This window comes from Anabrus simplex, chromosome 3 (genome assembly GCF_040414725.1).
Source record: "Anabrus simplex isolate iqAnaSimp1 chromosome 3, ASM4041472v1, whole genome shotgun sequence".
Classification (NCBI taxonomy): domain Eukaryota; kingdom Metazoa; phylum Arthropoda; class Insecta; order Orthoptera; family Tettigoniidae; genus Anabrus; species Anabrus simplex.
This window is the reverse complement of record NC_090267.1, coordinates 146743273-146769971: the sequence shown is the minus strand read 5'-3', so window position 1 is coordinate 146769971 and position 26699 is coordinate 146743273. Positions and strand designations below refer to the sequence as shown.

The 26699-nt window shown below is 40.1% G+C and overlaps 1 protein-coding gene across 1 annotated transcript in view; it reads left to right on the top strand.

The window, feature by feature from the left end:
* Positions 1–3759, top strand: part of LOC136866092 (macrophage colony-stimulating factor 1 receptor) — a 67883-nt gene extending 64124 nt beyond the window's left edge. The window contains exon 4 of the mRNA XM_067142755.2: positions 1879–3759. Within this exon, the coding sequence (XP_066998856.1) occupies positions 1879–1946 (68 nt within the window). The 3' untranslated portion in view covers positions 1947–3759. The remainder of the gene's footprint in view (positions 1–1878) is intronic.
* Positions 3760–26699: the final 22940 nt, after the last annotated feature.

Below are 26699 nucleotides of genomic sequence, written 5' to 3'. Positions count from 1 at the left end.
GTCAAATAAGAACGGTGATGATAGGAGATTGTAACAGCGTGGTGGGGAAATGTAGGCATGGAAATGTTGTTCAAGATTATGAAGTAGGACAACAGAATGAAAGAGGAGATAATCTGATAAGTTTTTGTGATAGCTTTGACCTTTGCATTGCCAAAACATGGTTCAGGAACCATAAACGAAGACTGTATACATGGAAAAACCCTGGTGATAAAACTAGGCACCAGATATATTACATTATAACCAATCATAGATTCAAAAACAACATCAAGATGTCTAAAATTTTCCCTAGAGCAGATGCCAATAAAGACATCCAATTGATACCTGTCTAAAGACAGATTTACTGAAAGAAGAAGAAGAAGCCACAGATGGATACAGTGAAACAATAATCATACAGATTATAACAAAGATGTGTCAGTAAAATAAAATGTGGGGGTTCAGCCTGAGTCATGTGTTTGTATATCGGCTCAACAAATTAATAATAATAATTTAGAATAACCAATTTTGAGTCACAAAATTTCTTTTTAAAATGGCCATATATAGTCAATGTTCATAATAATGAAAGGAAAGGACACAAATGTGCAAGCAGATTAATTTACAGGTTTCGACTGTTCTCATTGTGCTGATGATCTATAGATGGCCCCTTTTAACAACAAGCATCATCATCATCAACTGTTCTCAAGTGTTTTCATTCCTTTTTTGCACTTCAAATTGTGATACCAAACACACTTTTCCTTACACAGTTGTCATTCACTTTGTGAAATCATTGTGTCGTACATAATTTGGAATCCACAGACTGCCGTCCTTATGACTACACTGAGCCTTATCCTGCCGGCCCATAAGAGATACTCAGATTATTATTTGACATAATACATAATTTTATTGATATAAATTTTAGTCATATATGGTAAAAGTAATGAACCGCAGGATAGCTGAGACCGGAAGTCCATGGAGACATCAAGTCGCTGGATATTGCGCGATACTTCCTCGGGACCGTGAGAAAGGCTTAGCGTCACTAGGAGTTGGTACATCTCGGCACGTGTAAAGGATGTTGGCCAAGAGAAATATTCAGCCAATGAGAACGCATGGATGTGGCAAATATGGAGTCTACATTGCGCAAAGTCATAATCCCAGGTTGACCAACATGGACAAGTGCTTGAAATCAGTTCTGTTATTTGACGGATTTCCACAGGTCTACAAGTGAAATATAATCAGGAGTATGATATAAAAATAATAGGAAGAGATTTGATATTATTTGAACTGTGTTTTATTGGTATGTTATAATTAATATTGTGTCATTATGAATGGCAAGCACTCTGATTGGTGGTTTGTCTAGACATGCGGGAATCCCATAGCTACAACGGCATTAGCCACGCTTCCTTAGCACCTCAAGCTGTGGAGAGCATCACTCTGATCGCAGAAGCTGACGTGATGTGAACGTTCTTTGGTAGTGATCCGAGAATTGTACGTGAAAGTTGCCACGTGAATATATCAATAACAGTGGATGGTTTTTAAGACCGATAAACAGTGTTTTTCGGTCGTACAGTTAAATAAATTAACTGGTGCAGAGTAAATTGCAGATCATATTATAGCGCAAAGTTCACTACCGATAAATAGACGGTAATAATTAGCCGCAGACTGGAAGTGGAGAAGAGACGCTCTGTTGTTTCATACTTTCATGTCGGTCGCGTTTCACGAGGAACTCTCTATCCGTACCGCGAGCCGCTCTCAATAACTGTGTAGATAAACCCTAAAGTGTTAAATTTCAACTGTATTTGTGTGTCAGTGTGTTGGCTTAGTTTATAGCCAACAAAGGGTTTGTTTGGCACGTGCAGAATTGAGCGGTGAAGAGATATTCATCCAAAGCCTTCTGTGTTGCAGTGTTCAATAACTTTCAGCAAGAAGATGACATCGTCCATGGAAGAAGGAAGAGTGTTTCTATGTGTTAAAGCAGTGATCAACATGGAGTAACCATCTAACGCAGCAGGGATGTGAGCCGCTGCCATGTGTCCCGAGAGTCGTCCAAGATAAGGCGCATGTTTTAATTATGGAATGTTATATGGGTTATGTTAAAATACTAGTGAAGTTTAGTGTAGGGATTTTCTTTAACGTAAAGTAAGCCTGACGGCATGTGTTTATTTCACCTTTGTATTGTTGTAGATACGGATAAGAGAGAGATGCATGATCTCTATATTTTTATTTTTATTTACGACTAGTTAGATGGGATAGTGAGGGAGTTGTTAGGATTATTTGTTGTTAATTTATGCATGATAATTTAGCTTAGTATTATTCCTATTTTTCATTGTATATTAGTGCTAGGAGGATTAGATTGACAAGTTCCTCCAATTTCCAAGTTAAACACTTGCTACGTTGAGAGTAAGTTCAATTTAATTTTGGTCATTTAGAAAGTTAGTAACAGTTAAACTGCATGACGCATGGTATTTCAGAAGCTGACCCATAAGGAGCTGCATAACAACGTTGAAAGAATAGGATTTTCTAATTTAGGTTGGAAACTGTTTTGCCCAATGATTTGTATGAGAATCGAACCTGGCCTCATAATGTAAAAGGCTGATGAGAATTGTAAGAGATATGAGAGGTTTTAATGCATGCGGAGTTATAAAGTGATTATGCAGGCCAATTGCATGCCTGATGAAGTGAAAGAATGATGTACAGTGAATATGTACCTGCTATTGTCTTCTGAGAGAATATTAATTATCAGAATTGACGGAATTGATTCCAGACCTATGAGTCTGATGTGTGTAATAAACTGTCAAAGCATGCTAGGAAGGAGTACGATTGTACGTGAGTTTCCGTGTAGCCGAAGAAGGATGATATCGCATCGCAAGCTTATTTATTGGCCATGTTTACATAGACAGCGTGAATGAGATGGTATTTCCGTGATACAATCTTGGCGGACAGAAACCAAGCCTTAGTACAGTGTTGAGTTCCAACATTTCCTTTCAGCTCACAGCATAGCAGAATATACATGACGGATGATCGCGCTTTTGAGTGCGCAAATGCAGCAGAAGAAGGCAATGTTGCCCATTGCTTTCCACATGATTAGTGATGGATAATAATATGGTTTTCTCTTACAGGATGGTGTTTTATGATATTTCATGTTGTTTGGATATGTTGTCTTGTTGTTTAATGGGGAACAGCCCTAGTGCTGAGTAATACTGATGGTCAATCTAGTTCTCACTAGATCCTTTTGGTGAACCGCGATTCACGTCGAGTCAGTATAGTATGTAAGACTTCCTTTTCTTTATCCGATGTAAATAGGTGTGATACTTTGCTTATTTTTGTTCATTGTAAATATAGCGTAGGGAAATGCCACTAGTATTTTTCATAATTCATATCATGTTCCATTGCGTCTTAATTTTCCTTTTATCATAATTTTCTTTTATATTAAATTTTTCTTTTAACGTTTAATCTTGCGACGACTCAGAAAAATTAACAACCCGTATCAATGTGATACTTTAAAGTGTGTTACTCCATCCGAAATGAATACATATCAGTATATGCGTATACGCATACTGTTATATCAAATGAACAATAGACAATCAGAAGAAGATTATTTCTAAAAATTCACAAGTATTCAGTATTGTGCTTGATACTTCATTTGACATTTAATTCTTTGATTAATTAACATTTTTAATGTCCAGTTCTTTCTTTAATTTGCAGATTTTGTTAATGTCATTTTCATTATTTGATTTACTTGATTTTCTATTAGTATAATTTGAGGATATTTGTGAATAAACTCATCCTACCCCATATTATTGTTTCTCATTCGAGTTATACCTCCATTTTCCTGTCACTTACTTATTATTAAGTGAGGAACTTCGACTTTTAGCCTGGCCCAATGACAACCAACCCACTCTGCCCAACCCTGAGTTAGTCGGATGTTTATACAGGAATGGAGGCATCGTCCTAGAGGGTTACTGCCCCTGGGTATGGTACAACACGGCATAGTTCATAGTTTGCTTTAGTCCATTTTGCTCTATCATAGCACCTGTGGCATAAAATTCAAGCCACATATCATCCCACTTTATCCTCGTTTCTTCAAGTAGTTCAGCACTCTGCCTAGGAAATGGCAGCAGAATGTGAAATCTTCTTTACAGAGCTTGTACACTAATCTTGATTGCATATTGAAAGGTACACATAATATTTGCTTTAGGAATCTTGCCTTTATTTTCTCTAGAGTCCTTAGATTGGCAATTTTTGTATCATATTTATTTTTGAGTCATATTTTGTCATTTCTAAGGTCATGTTTGTTTGCTTATTTGGACATTTTTTAGGTCTTAATCATCCAAGCCCTACTAATCACAATCATCTAAATTGAAAGAGACATGGGAATGTCATGTAATCAATGTGTCCAATTTCGGGCCTACTGTTTGGATTTTGTGTTAGAGCGCACTGCGACTCATATCAAACAGCCCTTAAAAGATCAACTAAACCCATTCCAACTGTCAAACCAGAATTTAAATCCTTAAATGTGTCAAATTCTACCATGAAAGGCAGAGATGCTAATCCTGTAAAACTAGCTTTTGTTCAACAGAGAACAAGAAATTTATCAAGAAATAGTTGATTAAGAACACTCAGTTAAGACTGATATCTCATATGTACTGTAAAATTTGATAAATGGTGAGTTACTGCGTGCATATGTATTCATAAGAGTATCCTAAAAAAAGTTGGATGATGATGAGAATTAATGGATAGCAGTATAATGTGTAAGTCTAAATAATCATATCATGAAATTTCAGTTACCTACCTATTTATTCTAAACACATCTTTGACTTCATAAGTTAAAGTATTGTTTTGGGCTACCTTACTGCCAATAGCATGGTTATAACTGAGGTATTAAGACCCACAGGTTTTATTCAGGCCACTCCTAACATGAGAACCAACACCTTTTACAACTGTCCCAACAGAGAACAGATGTTGCAGATTTGCCTTTTGTGTCACCTATGCCATATACAAGCCCACCTACTGCATCGCAGGTGCCATTGAGGTCAATCAATCAATCAATACTGATCTGCATTTAGGGCAGTTGCCCAGGTGGCAGATTCCCTATCTGTTGTTTTCCTAGCCTTTTCCTAAATGATTTCAAAGAAATTGGAAATTTATTGAACATCTCCCTTGGTAAGTTATTCCAATCCCTAACTCCCCTTCCTATAAATGAATATTTGCCCCAGTTTGTCCTCTTGAATTCCAACTTTATCTTCATGTTGTGATCTTTCCTACTTTTATAAACGCCATTCAAACTTATTCGTCTACTAATATCACTCCACGCCATCTGTCCGCTGACAGCTTGGAATATACCACTTAGTTGAGCAGCTCTTCTTCTTTCTCTCAATTCTTCCCAACCCAAACATTGCAACATTTTTGTAACGCTACTCTTTTGTCGGAAATCACTCAGAACAAATCGAGCTGCTTTTCTTTGGATTTTTTCCAGTTCTTGAATCAGGTAATCCTGGTGAGGGTCCCATACACTGGAACCATACTCTAGTTGGGGTCTTACCAGAGACTTATATGCACTCTCCTTTACATCCTTACTACAACCCCTAAACACCCTCATAACCATGTGCAGAGATCTGTACCCTTTATTTACAATCCCATTTGTGTTATTACCCCAATGAAGATCTTTCCTTATATTAACACCTAGATACTTACAATGATCCCCAAAAGGAACTTTCACCCCATCAACGCAGTAATTAAAATTGAGAGGACTTTTCCTATTTGTGAAACTCACAACCTGACATTTAACCCCGTTTATCAACATACCATTGCCTGCTGTCCATCTCACAACATTTTCGAGGTCACGTTGCAGTTGCTTACAATCTTGTAACTTATTTATCACTCTATAGAGAATAACATCATCCGCAAAAAGCCTTACCTCCGATTCCACTCCTTTACTCATATCATTTATATATATAAAGAAACATAAAGGTCCGATAACACTGCCCTGAGGAACTCCCCTCTCAATGATTACAGGGTCAGACAAAGCTTCACCTACTCTAACTCTCTGAGATCTATTTTCTAGAAATATAGCAACCCATTCAGTCACTCTTTTGTCTAGTCCAATTTCACTCATTTTTGCCAGTAGTCTCCCATGATCCACCCTATCAAATGCTTTAGACAGGTCAATCGCGATACAGTCCATTTGACCTCCAGAATCCAAGATATCTGCTATATCTTGCTGGAATCCTACAAGTTGAGCTTCAGTGGAATAACCTTTTCTAAAACTGAATTGCCTTCTATCGAACCAGTTATTAATTTCACAAACATGTCTAATATAATCAGAAAGAATGCCTTCCCAAAGCTTACATACAATGCATGTCAAACTTACTGGCCTGTAATTTTCAGCTTTATGTCTATCACCCTTTCCTTTATACACAGGGGCTACTATAGCAACTCTCCATTCATCTGGTATAGCTCCTCCGACCAAACAATAATCAAATAAGTACTTCAGATATGGTACTATATCCCAACCCATTGTCTTTAGTATATCCCCAGAAATCTGATCAATTCCAGCCGCTTTTCTAGTTTTCAACTTTTGTATCTTATTGTAAATGTCATTGTTATCATATGTAAATTTTATTACTTCTTTGGCCTTAGTCTCCTCCTCTATCTCGACATTATCCTTGTAACCAACAATCTTTACATACTGCTGACTGAATACTTCTGCCTTTTGAAGATCCTCACATACACACTCCCCTTGTTCATTAATTATTCCTGGAATGTCCTTCTTGGAACCTGTTTCTGCCTTAAAATACGTATACATACCCTTCCATTTTTCACTAAAAGTTGTATGACTGCCAATTATGCTTGCCATCATGCTATCCTTAGCTGCCTTCTTTGCATGATTCAATTTTCTACTAAGTTCCTTCAATTTCTCCTTACTTCCACAGCCATTTCTAACTCTATTTCTTTCCAGTCTGCACCTCCTTCTTAGTCTCTTTATTTCTCTATTATAATAAGGTGGGTCTTTACCATTCCTTACCACCCTTAATGGTACAAACCTGTTTTCGCATTCCTCAACAATTTCTTTAAACCCATCCCAGAGTCTGTTTACATTTTTATTTACCGTTTTCCACCGACCATAGTTACTTTTTAGAAACTGCCTCATGCCTGCTTTATCAGCCATATGGTACTGCCTAACAGTCCTACTTTTAAGACCTTCCTTTCTATCACATTTATTTTGAACTACCACAAAAATAGCTTCATGATCACTAATACCATCTGTTACTTCAGTTTCCCTATAGAGCTCATCTGGTTTTATCAGCACGACATCCAGGATATTTTTCCCTCTGGTTGGTTCCATCACTTTCTGAATCAGCTGTCCTTCCCATATTAACTTATTTGCCATTTGTTGGTCATGCTTCCTGTCATTCGCATTTCTTTCTCAATTTACATCTGGCAAATTCAGATCTCCCGCTACAATCACATTTCTTTCCACGTCGTTTCCCACATAGGTGACTATCCTATCAAATAATTCCGAATCCGCGTCAGTGCTACCCTTTCCCGATCTGTACACTCCAAATATATCAAGTTGCCTATTATTTTTAGAAATGAGCCTTACACCTAGAATTTCATGTGCCACATCTTTAACTTTTTTGTAGCTTACAAATTCTTCTTTCACCACTTCTTCACTTGTAACCCTGAAGAGAGACCCATAACAGATGCTACACATCATGTTGGTGTGTTCTGGCATTCACATCAACAGGGTTGCCACACCCTGAAGTAGAGCTACCTCAACAAAAGATGGTGATGATGATGACGACAGTGATGGTGGTGATTATTATTATGATGATGATTATTATTAGAGAGCTACCTCAACAAGAGACAGTGATGATGATGATGATGGTGATTATTATTATTATTATTATTATTATTATTATTATTATTATTATTATTATTATTATCATTATTATTATTATTATCATTATAGAGCGTTATGCCTTTCAACGTTCAGTCTGCAAGCCTCTGTGAATTTACTAAATATTGCCACAATCCTCTATTTGCAGCTAGTGTGCTGTGGCCTCATTTAGTTCTATACCTCTTATCTTTAAATCGTTAGAAACTTTTACTCCAGTAAAGCAAAATTGGTCTGAAAACAGACCACTTCTTACAGAACACTGTTGATCACAACAGCGAGCTCACTGCATTAGCTTTACTACACCTTGATTCAATCTCACTTACTATATTACCATCCTGGGAGAACACACAACCTAAATACTTGAAATTATCTACCTCTTACAGTTTTGTATCACCAATCTGACATTTAGTTCTGTGGAATTTCTTACCTACTGACATCAATTTAGTTCTCGAAAGGCTAATTTTCATACCATACTCATTGCACCTATTTTCAAGTTCCAAGATATTTGACTGCAGGTTTTTGGCACAATCTGCCAATAAGAACAAGTTGTCAGCATAGGCCAGACTGCTTACTAAATTTCTACCATACTGAATCCTTCCCTGCCATTTTATACCTTTCAGCAGATGATCCATGTAAACTACGAACAGCAAAGGTGAAAGATTACAGCCTAGTCTAACCCCTGTAAGTACCCTGAAGCAAGAACTCATTCTACCATCAATTCTCACTGAAGCCTAATTGTCAACATAAATGCCTTTGATTGATTTTAATAATCTACCTTTGATCGCATAGTCTCCCAGTATGGCAAACATCTTTTCCCTTGGTACCCTGTCATATGCTTTCTCTAGATCTACGAAACATAAATACAACTGTCTCTTCCTCTTGTAGCATTCATCAGTTACCTGGTGCATACTGAAAATCTGATACGGACAGCCCCTGTGTGGTATGAGGCCACACTGGTTTTCATCCAACTTGTTCTCAATGACTGATCGCACCCTCCCTTCCAAGATGCCAGTGAATACTTTCCCTGGAATCAGTGGCGTATCCTGGAATCTCCACTGAGGCATGCAACTAGTAACCATGCAATTAACACAATGTATTAAGTAAATTTCAATTCTACTCACCCTAATTACATGTAGGTGAACTCGAACCAAACAGTTTTACTGTAAGTTTCTGGATTGAACGTGCGTACACAATTCTTGTTTTCTGTTTTTAAATTTACGAGGGTCCGCCTTTGTGGTGTAGTAGTTAGTGTAATTAGCTCCCACCCCCGGAGGCCCGGGTTCACTTCCCGGCTCTGCCACGAAATTTAAAAAGTGGTACGAGGGCTGGAACGCGGTCCACTCAGCCTCGGGAGGTCAACTGAGTAGAGGTGGGTTCAATTCCCACCTCAGCCATCCTCGAAGTGGTTTTCCACTTCTCCTCCAGGCAAATGCCGGGATGGTACCTAACTTCAGGCCACGGCCGCTCCTTCCCTCTTCCTTGTCTATCCCTTCCAATCTTCCCATCCCCCACAAGGCCCCTGTTCAGCATAGCAGGTGAGGCAGCCTGGGCGAGGTACTGGTCATCCTCCCCAGTTGTATCCCCCAACCCACAGTCTGAAGCTCCAGGACACTGCCCTTGAGGCGGTAGAGGAGGGATCCCTCGCTGAGTCCGAGGGAAAAGCCAACCCTGGAGGGTAAGCAGATTAAGAAGAATAAATTTACGAGGGAAGGTAGAGGTCTCCCGGCTTTAACTATTTGAATCTTTTCATCAAACGAACAGCCAGTAAATGGCTTTTCAAACTGATTTACAATTATATCCGTTTTAGACTCATCCATCGTTAATACCACATGTGCGCAAAATATAATAAGACACCAAAAACGACGAATAGCACAGGAACAGCACACACAGAATGAACTCACTAATCAGCAAAACACACAATGAATTAACTCACTAGTTAGCCACAACTCAAGCACGGGAGGTAAGTCACCCAAGTAGCATTGGTCAGTTTCGTCACATTGGGTTCTCGCTGGGGGGTAATCTGTGTGTCCCGTTCGCTGTAAACATGTCGACTTTCTCCAAGTTGCTAACAGATGGCAGAGGGTAGCACGGGTATGGGGTAACAAATTCTGACCAAGTTTCAATTGCAGCGACATCGTTCGGAGGGTTTCAGAACTACGTCTGCCACTGAATGCAATTTTAAGATTGAATGCCTTACATCCTTAACTCCTCCATTTGCTGTCTCTTTCTTCCGAGAGTGGAGTAGACGGCGAGACTACACCAGCACCACACGTAGTCAAGCAATGGAACTAGTACAGTTGCGCGGACCTTTTGAACTTCTGAGAGATGAAATCGTTAATATTTGACCTGAAACAACCTAAAATCGTAAATCAGACAGTTCTTTGTGTTATCATAACGCATGCAATGAATGCCTTGCATTCAAGGAGAATACGCCCCTGCCTGGAATACTACCCAATGAGTTACCTCAATAGTTCCCTTGCTTATGGATAGATACAATTACTGCTTTTGTCTAATCTGAAGGTACCTTACCAACACTCCATGCTAATCTTACTACTCGATGAAGCCATTTCATCCCTGCCTTCCCACTATACTTCACCATTTCAGGTCTAATTTATGACAATGGAGTTTGTTTACAATCCTTTCCACTTCAGGTCTTTCATCTACATCGCTGTTATTGGGCATCTCCAATCTATGCAAATCCTTGTATTTATGCTCAGCCGGGTGGCTCTTCATCTTTAATCGCAGCTCGTGCCGATCCCAAAAAAGCATATAGGCTGACTCCGCACTGGCAGTTGGCCTCCCCATCTACGATCTTTCCCTTCCTCCCACAATGATCACCACCACTACCACCCTCAGTACAACCTCTAGTCGCATCCATTTTTCTGCTCCTCTCACCACGACTACGTCTTCTCATCCGACTGCTATCATGTCCTCCATTTTACTTCTGTCTCCGGACCACCCCCCTCATCTGCAACGTCAGCCACTTCAAGACGCACCAGCCACACCACCAGCTCAGATCGCCGACGCACGACTACCATCGCCACCAGCGCCACCTCAGTCTTCTCCAGAAATGTATAGCTGCGTCATCCGAGGTGTCGACCCTTCCATCTCTGTCTCCACCATACTGCGAGAACTCCATGCTGCACGCATTCCAGCACACAGAGCTTTTCGAATCAGAAATCCCACTGGCCCTACATTCTTGGTCCGGCTACAACTCCCTACGGAAGCAGACGTCCGCCATCTTCTTCTCAATGGAGTCTACATCTGCAGCCATCGCCATAAAGTTGAACCTTCCCGCTCCCCTCCTCGAACATCTCCTCGACCCACACGACGTCGCACCCGGCCAGCCCCGTCTCCACAATATGGATATTCTGTTCGCCCACCTCCTCTCTCCATTTGTTCCTTCTTCCCACTGCAATTACAAGCTGTCCTAAGACTTTTCAGCACTTCGCTAAACCAGATCGCCGCAACACTCCTCTCCAATCAATTACACCCTGGCACTCTTGTATAACTCCACTCTTTTTCTAAGCATCCTGTCTCACAACTGCCCTATTCCTCACATCGTCGCGCCATTACCCATCTTACTCGTCTATCACACCGACATTCTCTTCACTTCTCCCGGCCCGAGAGATCGCGACACGATCTAGGAGGCCCGCCCCGCCTTCGGACGGGGAATGAAAACCTCTCAAGCAAGCTTTCCACTTCCTCATGCGTATTTTCATCAACATCATTTTCCTTCTCCCCATGAGCTTGGTTGTTCATGACACCATCAGGAAGATTTCCTTTTAGGTTGAGAAGATGTTCAAACTATTCCCTCCACCTGTCCAGTGATTCCCTAGGATTTGTTATGAGTTCACCTGAATTACCCAAAACACTGTTCATTCCCTTTTTCCCTACCGTCCTAAGATTATTTATTACTGTCGAGAAAGGTTTCCTAGCTGCTTGACCTAGTCTTTCCAGGTTGTTACCAAAATCTTACTGTGACTTCTTTTTGGATTCAACAACTATTTGTTTTGCTCTGTTTCTTTTATCTACATACAATTCCATGTCTACATTGGCCCTTGTTTGGAGACATTTCTGACAAGCCTTCTTTTTATGTTTACAAGCTGCTTTCACTTCATCATTACCACCAAGATGTTTGCTTTTTCCCATCTTTACACACAGTTGTTCCTAGGTATTACCTTGCTGTTTCTACTACAGCATCCCTGTATGCCACCCATTCTATTTATATATCCTGAACCTGCTTACTCTCCACTGTTTGAAACTTCTCACTAACTTATCCATGTACTTCTATCCAATTTCCTTGTTCTGAAGATTTTCTACCCTTATTCGTTTTCAGACAGATTTCACTTTTTCTATCCTAAGCCTAGAGATACTTAGTTCCCTACAGATCAGACAGTGGTTTTTATCATTGAAAAATCCCCAGAAAACCTGTTCATTCCTAACAGACTTCCTGAATTTGAAGTCAGTTAAGATATAGTCTGTTAGGGATCTGGTACCCCTAGCCTTCCATGTGTAGCAGTGAATAGCCTTATGCTTGAAAAATATATTCATGACTGCTAAACCCATACTAGCACAGAAGTCCAGCAAATGCTTGCCATTCCTATTAGCTTCCATATCTTCCCCACATTTACCAATTACCCTTTCATATCCTTCAGTTTTATTTCCAACTCTCGCATTGAAATTGCCCATTAGCACTATCCTATCCTTGCTGTTGACCCTGACTACGATGTCACTCAATTCTTCATAAAACTTGTCAACCTTATCATCATCTGCACCCTCACATGATGAATACACTGAGACAATTCTCGTCCTAATTCCTCGAACTACCAAATCTACCCACATAATTCGCTCATTTATGTGCCTAACAGAAACTTTGTTGCATGCAATAGTATTCCTCATAAACCACCCTACTCCACACTCTGCCCTTCCCTTTTAACACCTGTCAAGTTCACTTTATAATCTCCTATCTCTTCCTTGTTATCTCCCCTTACCCGAATATCACTTACTCCTAGCACATTCAGATGCATCCTCTTTGCTGACTCAGCCTGTTCTACTTTCTTCCTTCCATAAGCCCCATTAATACTGGATAGTTCCCCATCGATTTCCATTTTGTTCACCAAGCTGTTTCCAAGGAGTCCCTCGCCTGTCAAATGGGAGTGGGACTCTGTTACTCCCATAGGTCCAAGGCTTCCTGAAAATGTTCTGAGCGTGGTACATTCATGGAGCAGTATGCTACCCTACTTACACATAGTCCAAGTGAGGATCTCTCCTCTAATGGGTTAGGGACCACTGGTGGATTGTATTGTCCTAGCCATCTGAGCATAAGGAGGGCCAAGACTCAGAATATGTCCAAGATGCCCACTCCCATTCCATAGCAACTGGTATCCCAACTCTCAGGACCACTTACTAGGCCACTCAGCCGCTGCCTATGGTTCACGAACTAGGACATGACTATAGTAACCCACACCGTTGTTGTTGTTGTTGTTGTTGTTGTTGTTGTTGTTGTTGTTGTTGTTGTTGTTGTTGTTGTTGTTGTTGTTGTTGTTGTTGTTGTTGTTGTTGTTGTTGTTGTTGTTGTTGTTGTTGTTGTTGTTGTTGTTGTTGTTGTTGTTGTTGTTGTTGTTGTTGTTGTTCAATGGGACCTAACATCTAGGTCTCTGGCTCTGCTACCTATACATGGCCAAGACAAGGAATGGGAAGAAGAATGTAAACGCAGTTAGGGGAATGTAAAATCAATAAAATTAATATTTTACAATATTACAATTAGTACCGGTATTGAGTATCTCTTCAGTACCAGATAAAAGGAAGAGGCACTGTATATAATTATATGTATGTATTTACAAACAAATTATGTACAAATAACCACTGATCATTCATATGGTGGAGTCAAGCAGTAGATGTTCCATCTCCAAAAACTTCTGGTTAGTGTGATGGGTGCCTAATATGACTGCTTTTTGAAGTTCTGTCTAGTTGAGGGGATGCAGATTGACAATTTTGAGGCTGTTGTGCAATGTCTTTGGAATATGGTCTTGCACACTGTTACCGTTTTTTTGTGGTAGGTAGAGGTGAAAGAAGGTGCGGGTGTGAACGGGTCTCAAACTACGAAATTAAATTTAATGTAAAATTTAACAAGGTTATATTCTCTTTCCAAAATTCAGAAATAACACGAAAGACAGGTACAGAGTAGCAAGGCAATAAAGGTACAATTACAATATTTACAGGATTTGGGCTTCGAGCCCCAACCTCACAATTCTTGAGCAATTAGCCCAGTTTTACCCCAATACAAGTTTCAACAGAGGGGCAGAAAACCCCATTCATGCCCAGGAGCACTTGCTCCAAATTACACAGTAAGGCCTCCTTGAGGCGCGCAGAAAACAAAATTTTCAAGAAAGAGCAACTTGCTCTCAAAATTTAAGCCTGTCAAAGGCCACACCTAATTCCACCTTCAAGCTGTCCTCTAAGGACATATACACAGGGGTAAAATACCCAACCTACTGAGGTCTATTAAGTGAGAAAAAGGTTAATTACATGACCTCTAAAATAACAATTTGAGAGGAGGCGATCTGCACTCCTAATGCATTTGTTTTAAAACCTAATCTGGCTCTAGGCCACTAATGCAAGGGCTAATCCCATACTACAGAGGTGACTTTAGAAAAGAACAATTTACTTTACATTAAGGAAGAATCGGTTGTGAGAAGTAAGTTCACCTCAAAACAATATGAGTGGGAGCTCGAGAGGGTTAAGCACTCTCTATCCCAATATGTAGCTTTAAAAGATAATAGATGCTAAGAGTAGTTACATTTTAGGAAAAGGTTACATGGTGGAAACGCTTCGGACCCGCCCCGAGAGTTAAACTGCTGAGCTAGCAAGAAAAGAAGTTATTAAATGGCCATTACCTGGTTGTTGAACTGCTGCCCGAAGAAAGAGGCGCTTCCCGCCCCCTGCTATGTACTTTACACACTGAAAGATGGTACTGAAGTGGCACTGAGACCCGAAAATCAGCAGTTTATATACTCTCGCAGAAAGTTCGAGGCGTTTTAGGAATGAGAACACCCTCCCACAAGGATTTTATTGGTTCACCAAGAAAACCCCTACACAATACGAGGAAAAAACATATTATTGGTGGAAAATTAATTCGAGAAATTCAGGATTGGCTAAATTCAAAACAAGGGGAAAGAAAGGGGTATACAGCCAACTTAAACAATAACAGAAAGAAATTTAACAAGAAACAAACTTTTGAAATAAAAATTTCTCCAAAAAACAGTTCTTTCACTTCGCACTAGGGTGCATCATTGTAGTTTTTCAGTAGTGTCCTCTAGAAGAGAAAGTTCACACTTCTTACTACAGGTAAAACAAAAATACATCAAAAATGGCCCAGTTCAAAAACTCCAAAATTTCCAAGTAGTGACATCTTCTGAGAAACTTGAAAATTAATACCGTAGATAAAGTTCAGACTTCCTCCAGCAGAGGAGTTTCAACTGGCGCAAATTTTAAATAAGCGGCGTGGAGGTGTACCGCCCGGTACACACACTATGGTTATTGGCACTATGAGAACCTTCTAGGCTATTCACATTGCTTTAATTTTCATTGACAAATCAGTATATTTGGCTATTTTCTCTCTATGTGTTGCCTATTGGTTGTGGGAACTAATTCCGCATCCAGAGGTGATATGTTGTCTCGATGGTTGTGGAGCATAGGTGACAGAGATCAGATTCTACCAATTGGTCCTGTAGTATGTACTTTCTGTAGTTCCCAGTTGCAATAATTTGGCCTGCCTCCAGGTATACTTCGAGCATGTCTGCGAGGCATGTGATGCTCTTTTATTTTATTGATATACGGCTGATCCATTTCATTTGGGTATCCCCCGTTCAGAGCCCTCTGTTTCCATTGTGATACTGTCTACTTTTTAATGGGAATCAAAGGTGAGGAGTTCTCTGTAGCATTGAGATTGAGTGGTGGTAAATTCTTGTCTGCAGTTACATCTTTTCAGTTCAGTCATTGTCGTGAGGGTTATAACTAATATTCTCAATAATTTGGTGGCTTGATAGTATATGTCTTTTAAACTGGTGTTCGGGATGAACTGAAATAGTTTTTGTATCTGCAGCCATAATGTCACATATGGAAATGAGTGGCAGCAAAAGAGACAAAACACACCACAATGTTCCTGAAGTCTGGTCTTTGATATTTTTTTAATCCAAACGCTCCAACTTCAATCAATATTTCTCTAGTAAGGACAGCAGATTTGTTTTCTCACTGGAAAATGATTTGAAAACTCCTCAAATTTAGCAGAAACTAATAGTTTTGCTGCCTATATGAGAAGTCATATTTATTGAACAGGAGGGAATAAGCAACCCCCAACATTTTGGCTACAAGTCTGGTAACACAACATGTGATTTATCACCGTGCATATAGCATGTTTATATGGAATATTCATACCCCTGCACAACGTCATAGCTTTTCTCCAGAATTTCAGCATGCAGCAATGCAGCTACTTCCTTGTGAGCTGAAGCCAAGCCAGCAGTTAGATTTCTGTCAGTTTCTTTCATACAATAGTACATAGTACAAGGAGAGTAAAATATTGTTCTGTAAGATAGAATTATCAGTGAGCTACAACACATTAGCACATAACAAGTGGCCATCAGTGGCCTCAGCTGCTACCCTCTTAGTCCTACTGTTTCCTATCCCAGACTTGCTAAAATTTTGTGTTATTGCAATGTTCATCCTCCTGCAGGAAAAAAAAAAAAACTTTTAATATTTGATTCATTTCAGATTCATTGCATTCTAACATTTAGTTACCATGGACTAACAATGTCATTTAATTACATTTGCCAGATGTTTAATCTTAGGTGCAAGTAACATTACCCTCCATTCAGTCTTTTTGTGGAAGAAACATCTGTATATATGTAAATTATTCCTATTCCATGCAAATATCTTAATTGTTGTCTTACTACTTTTATTATCTTGTGTAATAAGTTTGTTGTCATTAATTCTTGTTGTGTGAAACAGATGATGAACAACCAATCATCGTGGATGAAGATATGGCAGAAACAATTGTTGGAGGACCTTGTGTAATAAAATGCCGTCCATCATCTCCTGACTTTAAAATAGAATTATTTAAAGAAAGTGAAAAGGTTAGTACCGTATTCTAGTTTTCAACTTAACTTACTAATATTCCATGAAGGAAGTAGCATAGTCTCCTGTTAAAGGTTTTGGAGAGGGCTACTGGGATGCTTATTGCAGTGGGAATAAAGAGGAAAATTATATTCTGAAAATTTGAGTGAGTGTAAGAATTTTCAATTACTAATGTGTTAGAACATTTTTAAATATCCCTTAGTAGGCTGAAACAGGATGTGATGATGATAAAAGAATTATGAAGATAAAACAGAGTTTTCTGGTCATAAACAAACAGAAAAAACTCTTGTTCATGTCTTGTATTGATTTAGAAACTTGAAAAATCATGCTAGTCTCTCACCAGCTATGAAAATTCTAAAGATGCCATCAGTTTCAAAGGTGATCAGATTTAACCAAACATTATAGCTTTTCCAGTTTTCCTCTGTTAACACAATGTATTGGGTTAGAGAGAGAGAAGTAGCCAACAATATCTCTATTTGTGTTTCAGCAAATTGTGACCAAGGATGGTAGAAATGATACTTGGAGATTTGACCCTAAACAAGGGTTTATTAAAGAACATATTTACCAAAAGGATGCTGGTTATTATTCTTGCATTTTTAAAACTGTGCCGGAAATGGTTTATGTGTCTGTCCTTGGTGAGTATAGTGTCATCTGTTTGACCCTAATTTATGACCTTTCTTTTTTCCTTCTAAAGATATTTGTTTTATGATTTAATCATTATTAAATGTAGAAATTTCTTTACTTACAATGACACATGAAATAATAGAGTATGAAATCATTATGACACACGTTCACTGACAGTAAACTCAAATCACCTGGAAGAAATAGTCCAGTTCTGGTAAAAACAGGTAGAAGAAGAATAATGGCTAAGAGAATTAATTGTACTGATCATGCATCACTTCATAATCAGCATGCCTTCAGGCTGAGCATCAGTTGCTTGGTTGGCCAAGGCTCCTTAAGTCTATAGTACCATGACATTTGTTTGGTTGGGCTGTGTTGGATACATGTTCAAACATGCCAACTCTCCTGATTTTTCACCGTTCTTCCCGATCTCCCGATCGCTGGGACCGATCCCCTAATTTTCAGGGCAGTTTCAGTAATTTTTCAGTAATTTTTGTGTTGTTTTAAACTCTTGCACATTTCCTTGTTCTGTCGATATATGGCTGAGTATGGCTCATGATATAGATGTTGATTCGCATAGGGAATCTGAAATATTTGTTCCGAATGATTAAATTTATAATACCAATATAAATGGTCCGTTATTGGACATTATAAATTTTCCAGCTAACTCATTGCTGGTTGCCAGCATTTCACCCCCCGTGTGCTAGGCTGGGCTCATCAGTTGGTACCTAGCACACCTAACAAGATGCATGGCCAGTGCATACAGTGGAGCCAGGCCCCAGAGAAGACACACAAAGCACCCCGCGCAGAGAGACCCCTACAAACACCGGAGTGATAGTGACAAGAAATTGATTTGCCTATCTCGGGCGCGCAATACCGAGAAAGAAAAGATGTTACATAGAAGTACAGACAAGAGTTTACCTATATTGTGCTGGGACAGTTTGCGGGTTCGATATGAAGTTGGAGTAAGGAGTGTTAGGGTAATGTTGGTAATGGAGGTGTCGAGAAGAAGAAGTAGGTCCATTATCGGGAGGGGTGGTAGAAAGAAGGGCGATTGTGGAGCAGGGAGGTAGATGGCTTGCGGCGGTGGGGTGGGTGGCGGGGCGGGTGGAGGGCTATGAGCAGCAGAAAGAGGAGGGGAGCAGACAGTACGGGTTGGGGAAGGAGAGTGCTCCACTCGGTAGGTTTGCCTGCGGAAACGGACGCCAGTGGTGATGAGATGGTCTACGTCGGCGTCGGATAAGAGTTGTAGGCGAATCATGAACGTTGGGCCATTGGTGTTGAATATACGGTACGCCCACCAGGCTGGGATGCCTCCCAATTGTAGTTCATCCTGTATGTTCCGTTCGGTGATGGCGGGGTCAATGCCACGGATGACACAGCTCTGAGATGGAGACTGCTGTTGGGTTGTCGGTGGGGCGGTTGCTTGTTCTTGGTAGGCTGGCTGAGCTGCAATGGTGGCATCCATGTAGTTGGCAGGGGGTTGTTGTGAACTGGATAGTGTGATAGGTAGGAAGGTGGTGGGTGTGGACATGATGGGAGAAGAGTGACTAGTCGTGGTAGCAAGGGCAGAAGTATATGAGGGGGTATGGGCAGAAGTGGTGAAGGTGGTGGTAGTAGTAGTAGTAGTAGTAGTAGTAGTAGTAGTAACTGGGGCGTGGTGGGGACTGCTGGGGTGTGAGAGGGGGATATGGGTTAATGGTGGGAACAGTGTGTGGGTGAAGGAACAGTTGTTGAAGGATGTACTCGGGAGTAAGTACCACTTCATGAAGTCTGCCTTTGATGGTTGCTCCGCTGGTTTGGAGGGCTGCCGCGTCATCTGGATCTTTGAAGTAGGCCAAGACCTGCATTGACAGTCGATTAGTGGAGCAATCCTTGAGCTGGAGAGCATCACGGACTGGGGAGCCGGACGTTGGAAGTTCGGTGACAATGGAGGATTCTCCAAGAGCAGTGTCCACGCCAATTATGAGACAGGTATCCATGGTGGATTGGGGAGGCGACAGCCAACTAGGCATCTGCCGATTGATTGTTCTTGGGCCGGCTGAGTTGCTGATGAGGTGAGGGCCACCCAGCCGAAAAAATCGTGGACATGCAACGTACGAAAGAGGATGACAGTGGAGGCCACTGCATAGGCTAATTGTAGCCATCAGCAGTGCCAATGCACTATGAGAGACTTTGTCTCATTACCAAATTAATGTCTGCTTGGCCATCAGATGATATAGATGTTGATTCCCGTAGGGAATCTGAAATATTTGTTCCGAATGAGTAAATTTATAATACCAATATAAATGGTCCATTGATGGTAATCAACATCTATATCATCTGATGGCCAAGCAGGCATCTATCTATCTATCAAATGCTTTCATTCCCCACCCTGGAGGGGTGGGCCGGGCCACCTAGAGGGTCATAATCTATTAGCTTCATTTCCGTATTGATTGCTACTACAACATAAAAATAATTTAGAAGCCTCCACCTTATCAATACAATATACCCCATAGGGGTCGAAACCGGTACTGAATTTACTGCATTATAGTAAATAAATATAGTATTGATAAGGTGGAGGCTTCTAAATTATTTTTATGTTGTTGTGCCACCTAGAGGGTGTCGCCCTCTCTCTGGCCAAGAGATGCGGGTGGGTTTGGGAGATGTGATGGAAGAAGGAGGTGGGTAAAGGATGTGAAGAGGTAGGAGATGGGAGAGGAATTGTGCCTATGCCTGGGTATTACACAATTGCTTTATTTAAGACATAAGTACATGATACATAAATACATATATGATTTACAAAAGGGTGTGAGGGATAAGGTGATGTGTAATGGGGAGAGATGAAGCTTAGAAGGAAGTGCCGGGGTAAAGGTGCAAGGTAAGGAGATGGAGGGTGGCTGTCATGTGATTAAGAGAGGCGAGGAGAAAACGAAGGAGTTCAAACGGTGGGAGGGTTGGGGGGATGAAACCAGTTGGAGGAAGGGGAGGGCAAACTGGTGGAGATGGGTAAACAGGAGGAGGGTCCAGCCGGGGTCGGCGACGAGGAGAGGTAAATCGGGTCGGAGGTTGGGGAGGCGAACGGGAGGGTTCCACACGATGGTGACGTCCATATAGCTGGATCCCATGAGTGATGAGTCGGCTCACATCTTCGAGCGTCGGCAGGTGGAGGCGAACTAAAAACGTTGGACCATCAGCGTTGTGTATCCGAAACGCTCGTTGTACGGGTAGTCCTTTCTGGCGGAGGTGAGTAGTGATGTCGTCAGTAGGAATGCTTGGGTCCACACTGCAAGCAACACAGCTGTAGTTATGAGTGCAGTTGGGCGACGGTGGTGGTGATGGTGGATTTGCCATGTTTGTTGAAGTCCCGGTGTTTGTTTCCTCGGCAGGTGGCTGGGAGGTTATACATTGAGGTCTTGGTTGATCAGTGGTGGGAGGGTTGGGGAGTGTAGACATCTTAAGGGGTAAAGGATGGGATAGAGTTGTAGTGGTAGTAGGGTGGGTAGGGGAGGTGAATGCTGAGGTGGTGGTGATGGTGGTGGTGGTAGTAGTTGTGGTGGTAACAGGGTTGGTATGACAAGGGAACAACGGTGGCGATGGAGGAGGGGGTAAGGTTACGATGGGCGAAGCAGTTGTAACAGGCGTAGCAGGTTCATCTTCTGGCAGCTGGGCTAATGTATATGATGGAGTAGAGGTCACTCGGTGTCGGCAACCATGGATGAGCGCTCCGGTTGCTTGGAGGCGATTGCGGTCGTCTTCAAAGGCGAAATACAGAAGGACAGCAGTAGATGGGTCAGGTCCATCATAGAGCCGTGAGGCACTATGGACGCCGGTCCCGCGGAGGGTGGTCTGGATGTCATCGTTGGAGAGAGCAAGGTTGACTTCTTCGATGATACACGTATACATGATGGGAGGCCGACTTCCAACGAGGTGTCAGGCCGTTATGTGTGTTTGGGATCGGCGGGATGAAATAGTAGAGGTGTGGAATCACCCGGCCGAACAAAAAGAGACCTTGCGTGGAGAAGCGATGTGTTCATATACCAGAGCTCCGTCTAGCAGGCATCAATTTGGTAATGAGACAAAGTCTCTCATAGTGCATTGGCACTGCTGGTGGCTACAATTAGCCTATGCAGTGGCCTCCACTGTATGCACTGGCCACGCGTCTTGGTAGGTGTGCTAGGTACCAACTGATGAGCCCTGCCTAGCACAGGGGGGTGAAATGCTGGCAACCAGGAATGAGTTAGCTGGAAAATTTATAATGTCCAATAACGGACCATTTATATTGAGCATGGCTGGTTGATAGTAGTTCTAATAATCACAACCGGATGGCAGTATGGGCCACGATGGCGAGCCATGTGTTCCTCTTTGGTCAATAATACAGTCAAACACTCAAATAGCTCAATAATAGGAAGTGGAAGTCGCAAGCGAGTAACCTAACCTAGCCATAGACATCCACCCGGAGCAGGACCTGCAGAAGTGCTTGTGTTACGTCACGTAGTAGTGAATCTTGGTTGAATGTCTTAATATTTGTTTTGTTTTGTCAAAAAAGGACATCTGATGCAGTGTTTAAAAGCGTTTATAGGGAAGAGTTTCCGTATTTCAGTGAATCCAGGAAGGGACCAAAATTCACATTCTGTACTAAATGCAGGTGTGATTTTTCAATTGCACATGGCAGGAAGTGCGATTTACTCAAACATGTGAAAATGAAAAAAACATAAGGAGAGTGTCCAGTGTGTAGAAAGAAACCAGAAAACGAACTTTTCATGTAAAAAGCAAGATGTAAATCCTGTGACGAATGGCGAGGATTTATTTACATCATTTATCCTAGAACATAACCTGCCTGTAAATTGTGCCGATCACGTGGGGCCTATGTTTCACAAAATGTTTCCTGATTCAGAAATCGTTGAAGGTTATGGGTGTGCTAGCATGAAAACAGCGGCTATCATTCCAGAAATGTGCATGGAAGAAAGGGCGAAAATTGTATCATATTTTCAGGTGAATGCATTTTCTGTTGCTACTGATGGCAGCAATAAAAGCAATTTGAAAATATATCCTATTGTTGTAACATTTTTTAGGCATGAGTTTTCTACTCTCTGAGCCTAATTTAGAAGGGGATGCTACTGGAGCTAACATTGCCAAACCTTTGCTCTCAACTTTTCAGGAATTCCACATTCCATTAAAAAACTGCCTAGCTCTTGGTGTTGATAAAGCTCCAGTAATAGTAGGATTAAAGAATGGTGCGGCAGGATGTTTGAAGCGGGAAAATAATAACATAATCGTCGTAGGCTGCTCCAAATGAATGGAGAGTTGCTATAGTAGCCCCTGTGTATAAAGGAAAGGTTCATAGACATAAAGCTGAAAATTATAGGCCAATAAGTTTGAGATGCATTGCATGTAAACTTTGGGAAGGCATTCCTTCCTGATTATATTAGACATGTTTGTGAAATTAATAACTGGTTCGATAGAAGGCAGGAAAGATTATTCCACTGAAGTTCAACTTGTAGGGTTCCAACAAGATATATAACAGATATCTTGAATTCAGGAGGTCAAATGGACTGTATTGCAATTGGCATGTCCAAAGCATTTGATAGGGTGGATCATGGGAGACTACTGGCAAAAATGAGTGCAGTTGGACTAGACAAAAGAGTGACGAATGGGTTGCTATATTTCTAGAAAATAGATCTCAGAGAATTAGAGGAGGCAAAGCTTTATCTGACCCTGTAATAATTAAGAGGGGAATTCCTCAAGGCAGTATTATTGGACCTTTATTTTCTTATATATATATGTGTGTGTATATATATATATGTATATATATATATGTATATATATATATGTATAAATGATATGAGTAAAGAAGCGGAATCAGAGATAAGGCTTTTTGCAGATGATGTTATTCTGTATAGAGTAATAAATTACAAGTTTGTAACTGCAAAATGACCTCGATAAAGTTGTGAGATGGACAGCAGGCAATGGTATAATGATAAACAGTGTTAAAATTCAGGTTGTGAGTTCCACAAATAGGAGAAGTCCTCTCAGTTTTAATTACTGCATTGATGGGGTGAAAGTTCCTTATGGGGATCACTGTAAGTACCTAGGTGTTAATATAAGGAAAGATCTTCGTTGGGGTAATCACATAAATGGGATTGTAAATAAAGTATACAGATCTCTGCACATGGTTATGAGGGTGTTTAGGGGTTGTAGTAAGGATGTAAAGGAGAGGGCATGTAAGTCTCTGGTAAGACCCCAACTAGAGTATGGTTCAAGTGTATGGGACCCTCACCAGAATTACTTGATTCAAGAACTGGAAAAAATCCAAAGAAAAGCAGCTCAATTTGTTCTGGGTGATTTCCGACAAAAGAGTAGTGTAACAAGTTGTAAAATTTGGGCTAGGAAGAGTTGAGAGAAAGAAGATGAGCTGCTCGACTAAGTGGTATGTTTCAAGTGTATTGATTGGGTGGACCATTAAACCCAACACTAGTTCTTAATTTAAACTGTATCAATATGGATCTCTATGAGGAAGTTTGTAAATTGCAACAATAAAGCCAACCAGGCTAAGAAAGTTTTAAATAAGTTTATGAAAGTGAAGTGTATTGATTGGGTGGACCATTAAACCTAACACTAGTCCTTAATTTAAACTGTATCAATATGGATCTGTATAATGAAGTTTGTAAATTGGAATAAGTGGTATGTTCTGAGCTGTCAATAGAGAGATGGTGTGGAATGACATTAGTAGATGAATAAGTTTGAGTGATGTCTTTAAAAGTAGGAAATATCACAATATGAAGATCAAGGGGACAAATTGGGGCAAATATTCATTATAGGAAGGGGAGTTAGGGATTGGAATAACTTACCAAGGGAGGTGTTCAATAAATATCCAATTTGTTTGAAATCATTTAAGAAAATGCTAGGAAAACAACAGATATGGAATCTGCCACCTGGGCGATTGTCCTAAATGCAGATCAGTATTGATTGATTGATTGATTGTCACCTAATTAATCTTGCTGCAGAGAAGGGTGCGGCATGCTTGCCCGTAAATGTAGATGGAAGTTTAATTGATATATTTTATTATCTGGAAAGGAGTGTAAAGAGGAAACAAAAATTCAGAGAATTTCAGACTTTACACAACACAGAGATCAGGAAAATTCTGAAGCATGTGCCTACTTGATGGTTATCACTAAGAAGGTGTTTAGATAGTATTTTGCTGCAGTGGGACCCTTTGGTTACTTTATTCAGGTGCAATATTGTGAGTAGGGATTCTGAGAAGGGAACTTTGAAGACTTACACAATTCCTAAGCACAGTCTAAGTGCAGATGTGTCTTGTTTGTCTGAAAAGGTGAAGCATTGCCATAACATTTCACCACACTCCTCAGTTAAAAGGAAAACCATCATCAGTTTCACCCAAAAAGTAATGAAACTACTGATGACACAAAGAGCCATGCTTTGTCACGTGAAGAATGGCTGTTCATGTTCCTTTCATCATTTTTACATAAATCTTTTGCCTTTTTCTCTCAAGTTTTATGGATATCTTTGAAAATCCAAACAAAGCCTTTCAGTCAAGTATACTGCACATTCACTTATTGAAGTCAATTTTGGAGGAACTATTGAAGAATGTGTCGGCATGGTTTGTGAAACCACAAGTTATTGAAAGCTCCTCCTCACTCCTTGGTATACACTATCAGCTCCAGCAAATCAAAAGGATCATTGTGATCTGATCATAGGGAACTCTGCGTTTGTTTTGCTGAACACTTTGAAGTCTGCGGAAAAGTGCATATTCTTTAAGTCTGTTAAAAAGTTTTTCTCTTCATCATGTGACTATATGGTACACAAATTTCCATTCAAAGATATTTTAATTAATGCAGAAGTTGCAAATATTTCTGCTATAAGTAAGGCATCATTTTCTAGCCTTAGATTTTTCATTAATAAGTTTCTGAACATTCTGACTAGTGAAACAGAACACTTGGATAAAGAAACTGATATTCTGCTCTCCCAGTTCTGTTACTTTCAGCTTGAAGAAACAGACCTGGCAAAATGAAGAAGATTGATGATCAGTGGGCATTGGTACATGAGATGAAACCAGATGATGGTATACTTCAATATGACAGACTCTCTAAGGTGATGCTTGCTATTTTATCAATTCCACATAGCAGTGCAGAATGCGAAAGGATTTTTAGCAGAGTCACAAAGACAAAAACACAGTTCATATCATTGCTGTCTGAACAAACTATGGAGAAACTTTTAACCTTAAAATCAGTTCAGCAAGGCAAGTGCTTTGAGCAAAAATTTAGTTTCGAGTTTCTGAAGAGGGCTAAGTCATCTATGGGTTGTTAAACAACAATTAGTCATAATGTGTTCAGCACGTTGAAGGATGAGAAGTCACATATTCCTAAAGTTCAGGTATGTCCAGTATTTAATATTCACATATAAATAATGAAAAAATATATATGTAGGCCAAATAGAGTTGTTAATGTATTGAATTAAAATGAATTAGTACATGCTAGTACATGCAATTTTCATTTCTGTTTAAGCTTAGTAATAACATATTGTAATTAGGATATGTCTGAATGTAGTTTGAAATTATTGTAGTGTATTGTAGAATCTTATTAGAAATTAGCATGCTTATTCTATTATTGTAAAATATTTGTGTAGTTTAGTAGAAGTATCTGCAGAAACCCTCTTACTAGAATTCTGTTGTAGTAATTAGGATAAGCTTATCTGCAGTTTAGAATTGTATAATTCTTGTGAATTCTTGTGTATTAACAGCAGTTTTTATCCTGTTAAGGTGTGGTAAGATAAAATATATAGTACAACTAAGTAGTATAGTACTGTAGCAGTATATTAATTATATTATTGTTGTGTCATCATTGTATATTATCCTAGACAATATTTCTTTCCTTTCATTCTTTTTGCACAGAATAAGTTGTTATATTTTTTCTTTTCTTTTCATTTTTCCATAAATAATGGATAAGGAGTGCAAGTGTAGGAACTGTAGGTGTGGCCAGGCATTAAGGAGTATGAGGGAGAAGTTGGAGAGTTTGAGGGAGATAATTAGGATTCTCTCAGAAGACAGGAAGGAAGGTAGGTCTCCCTCAAA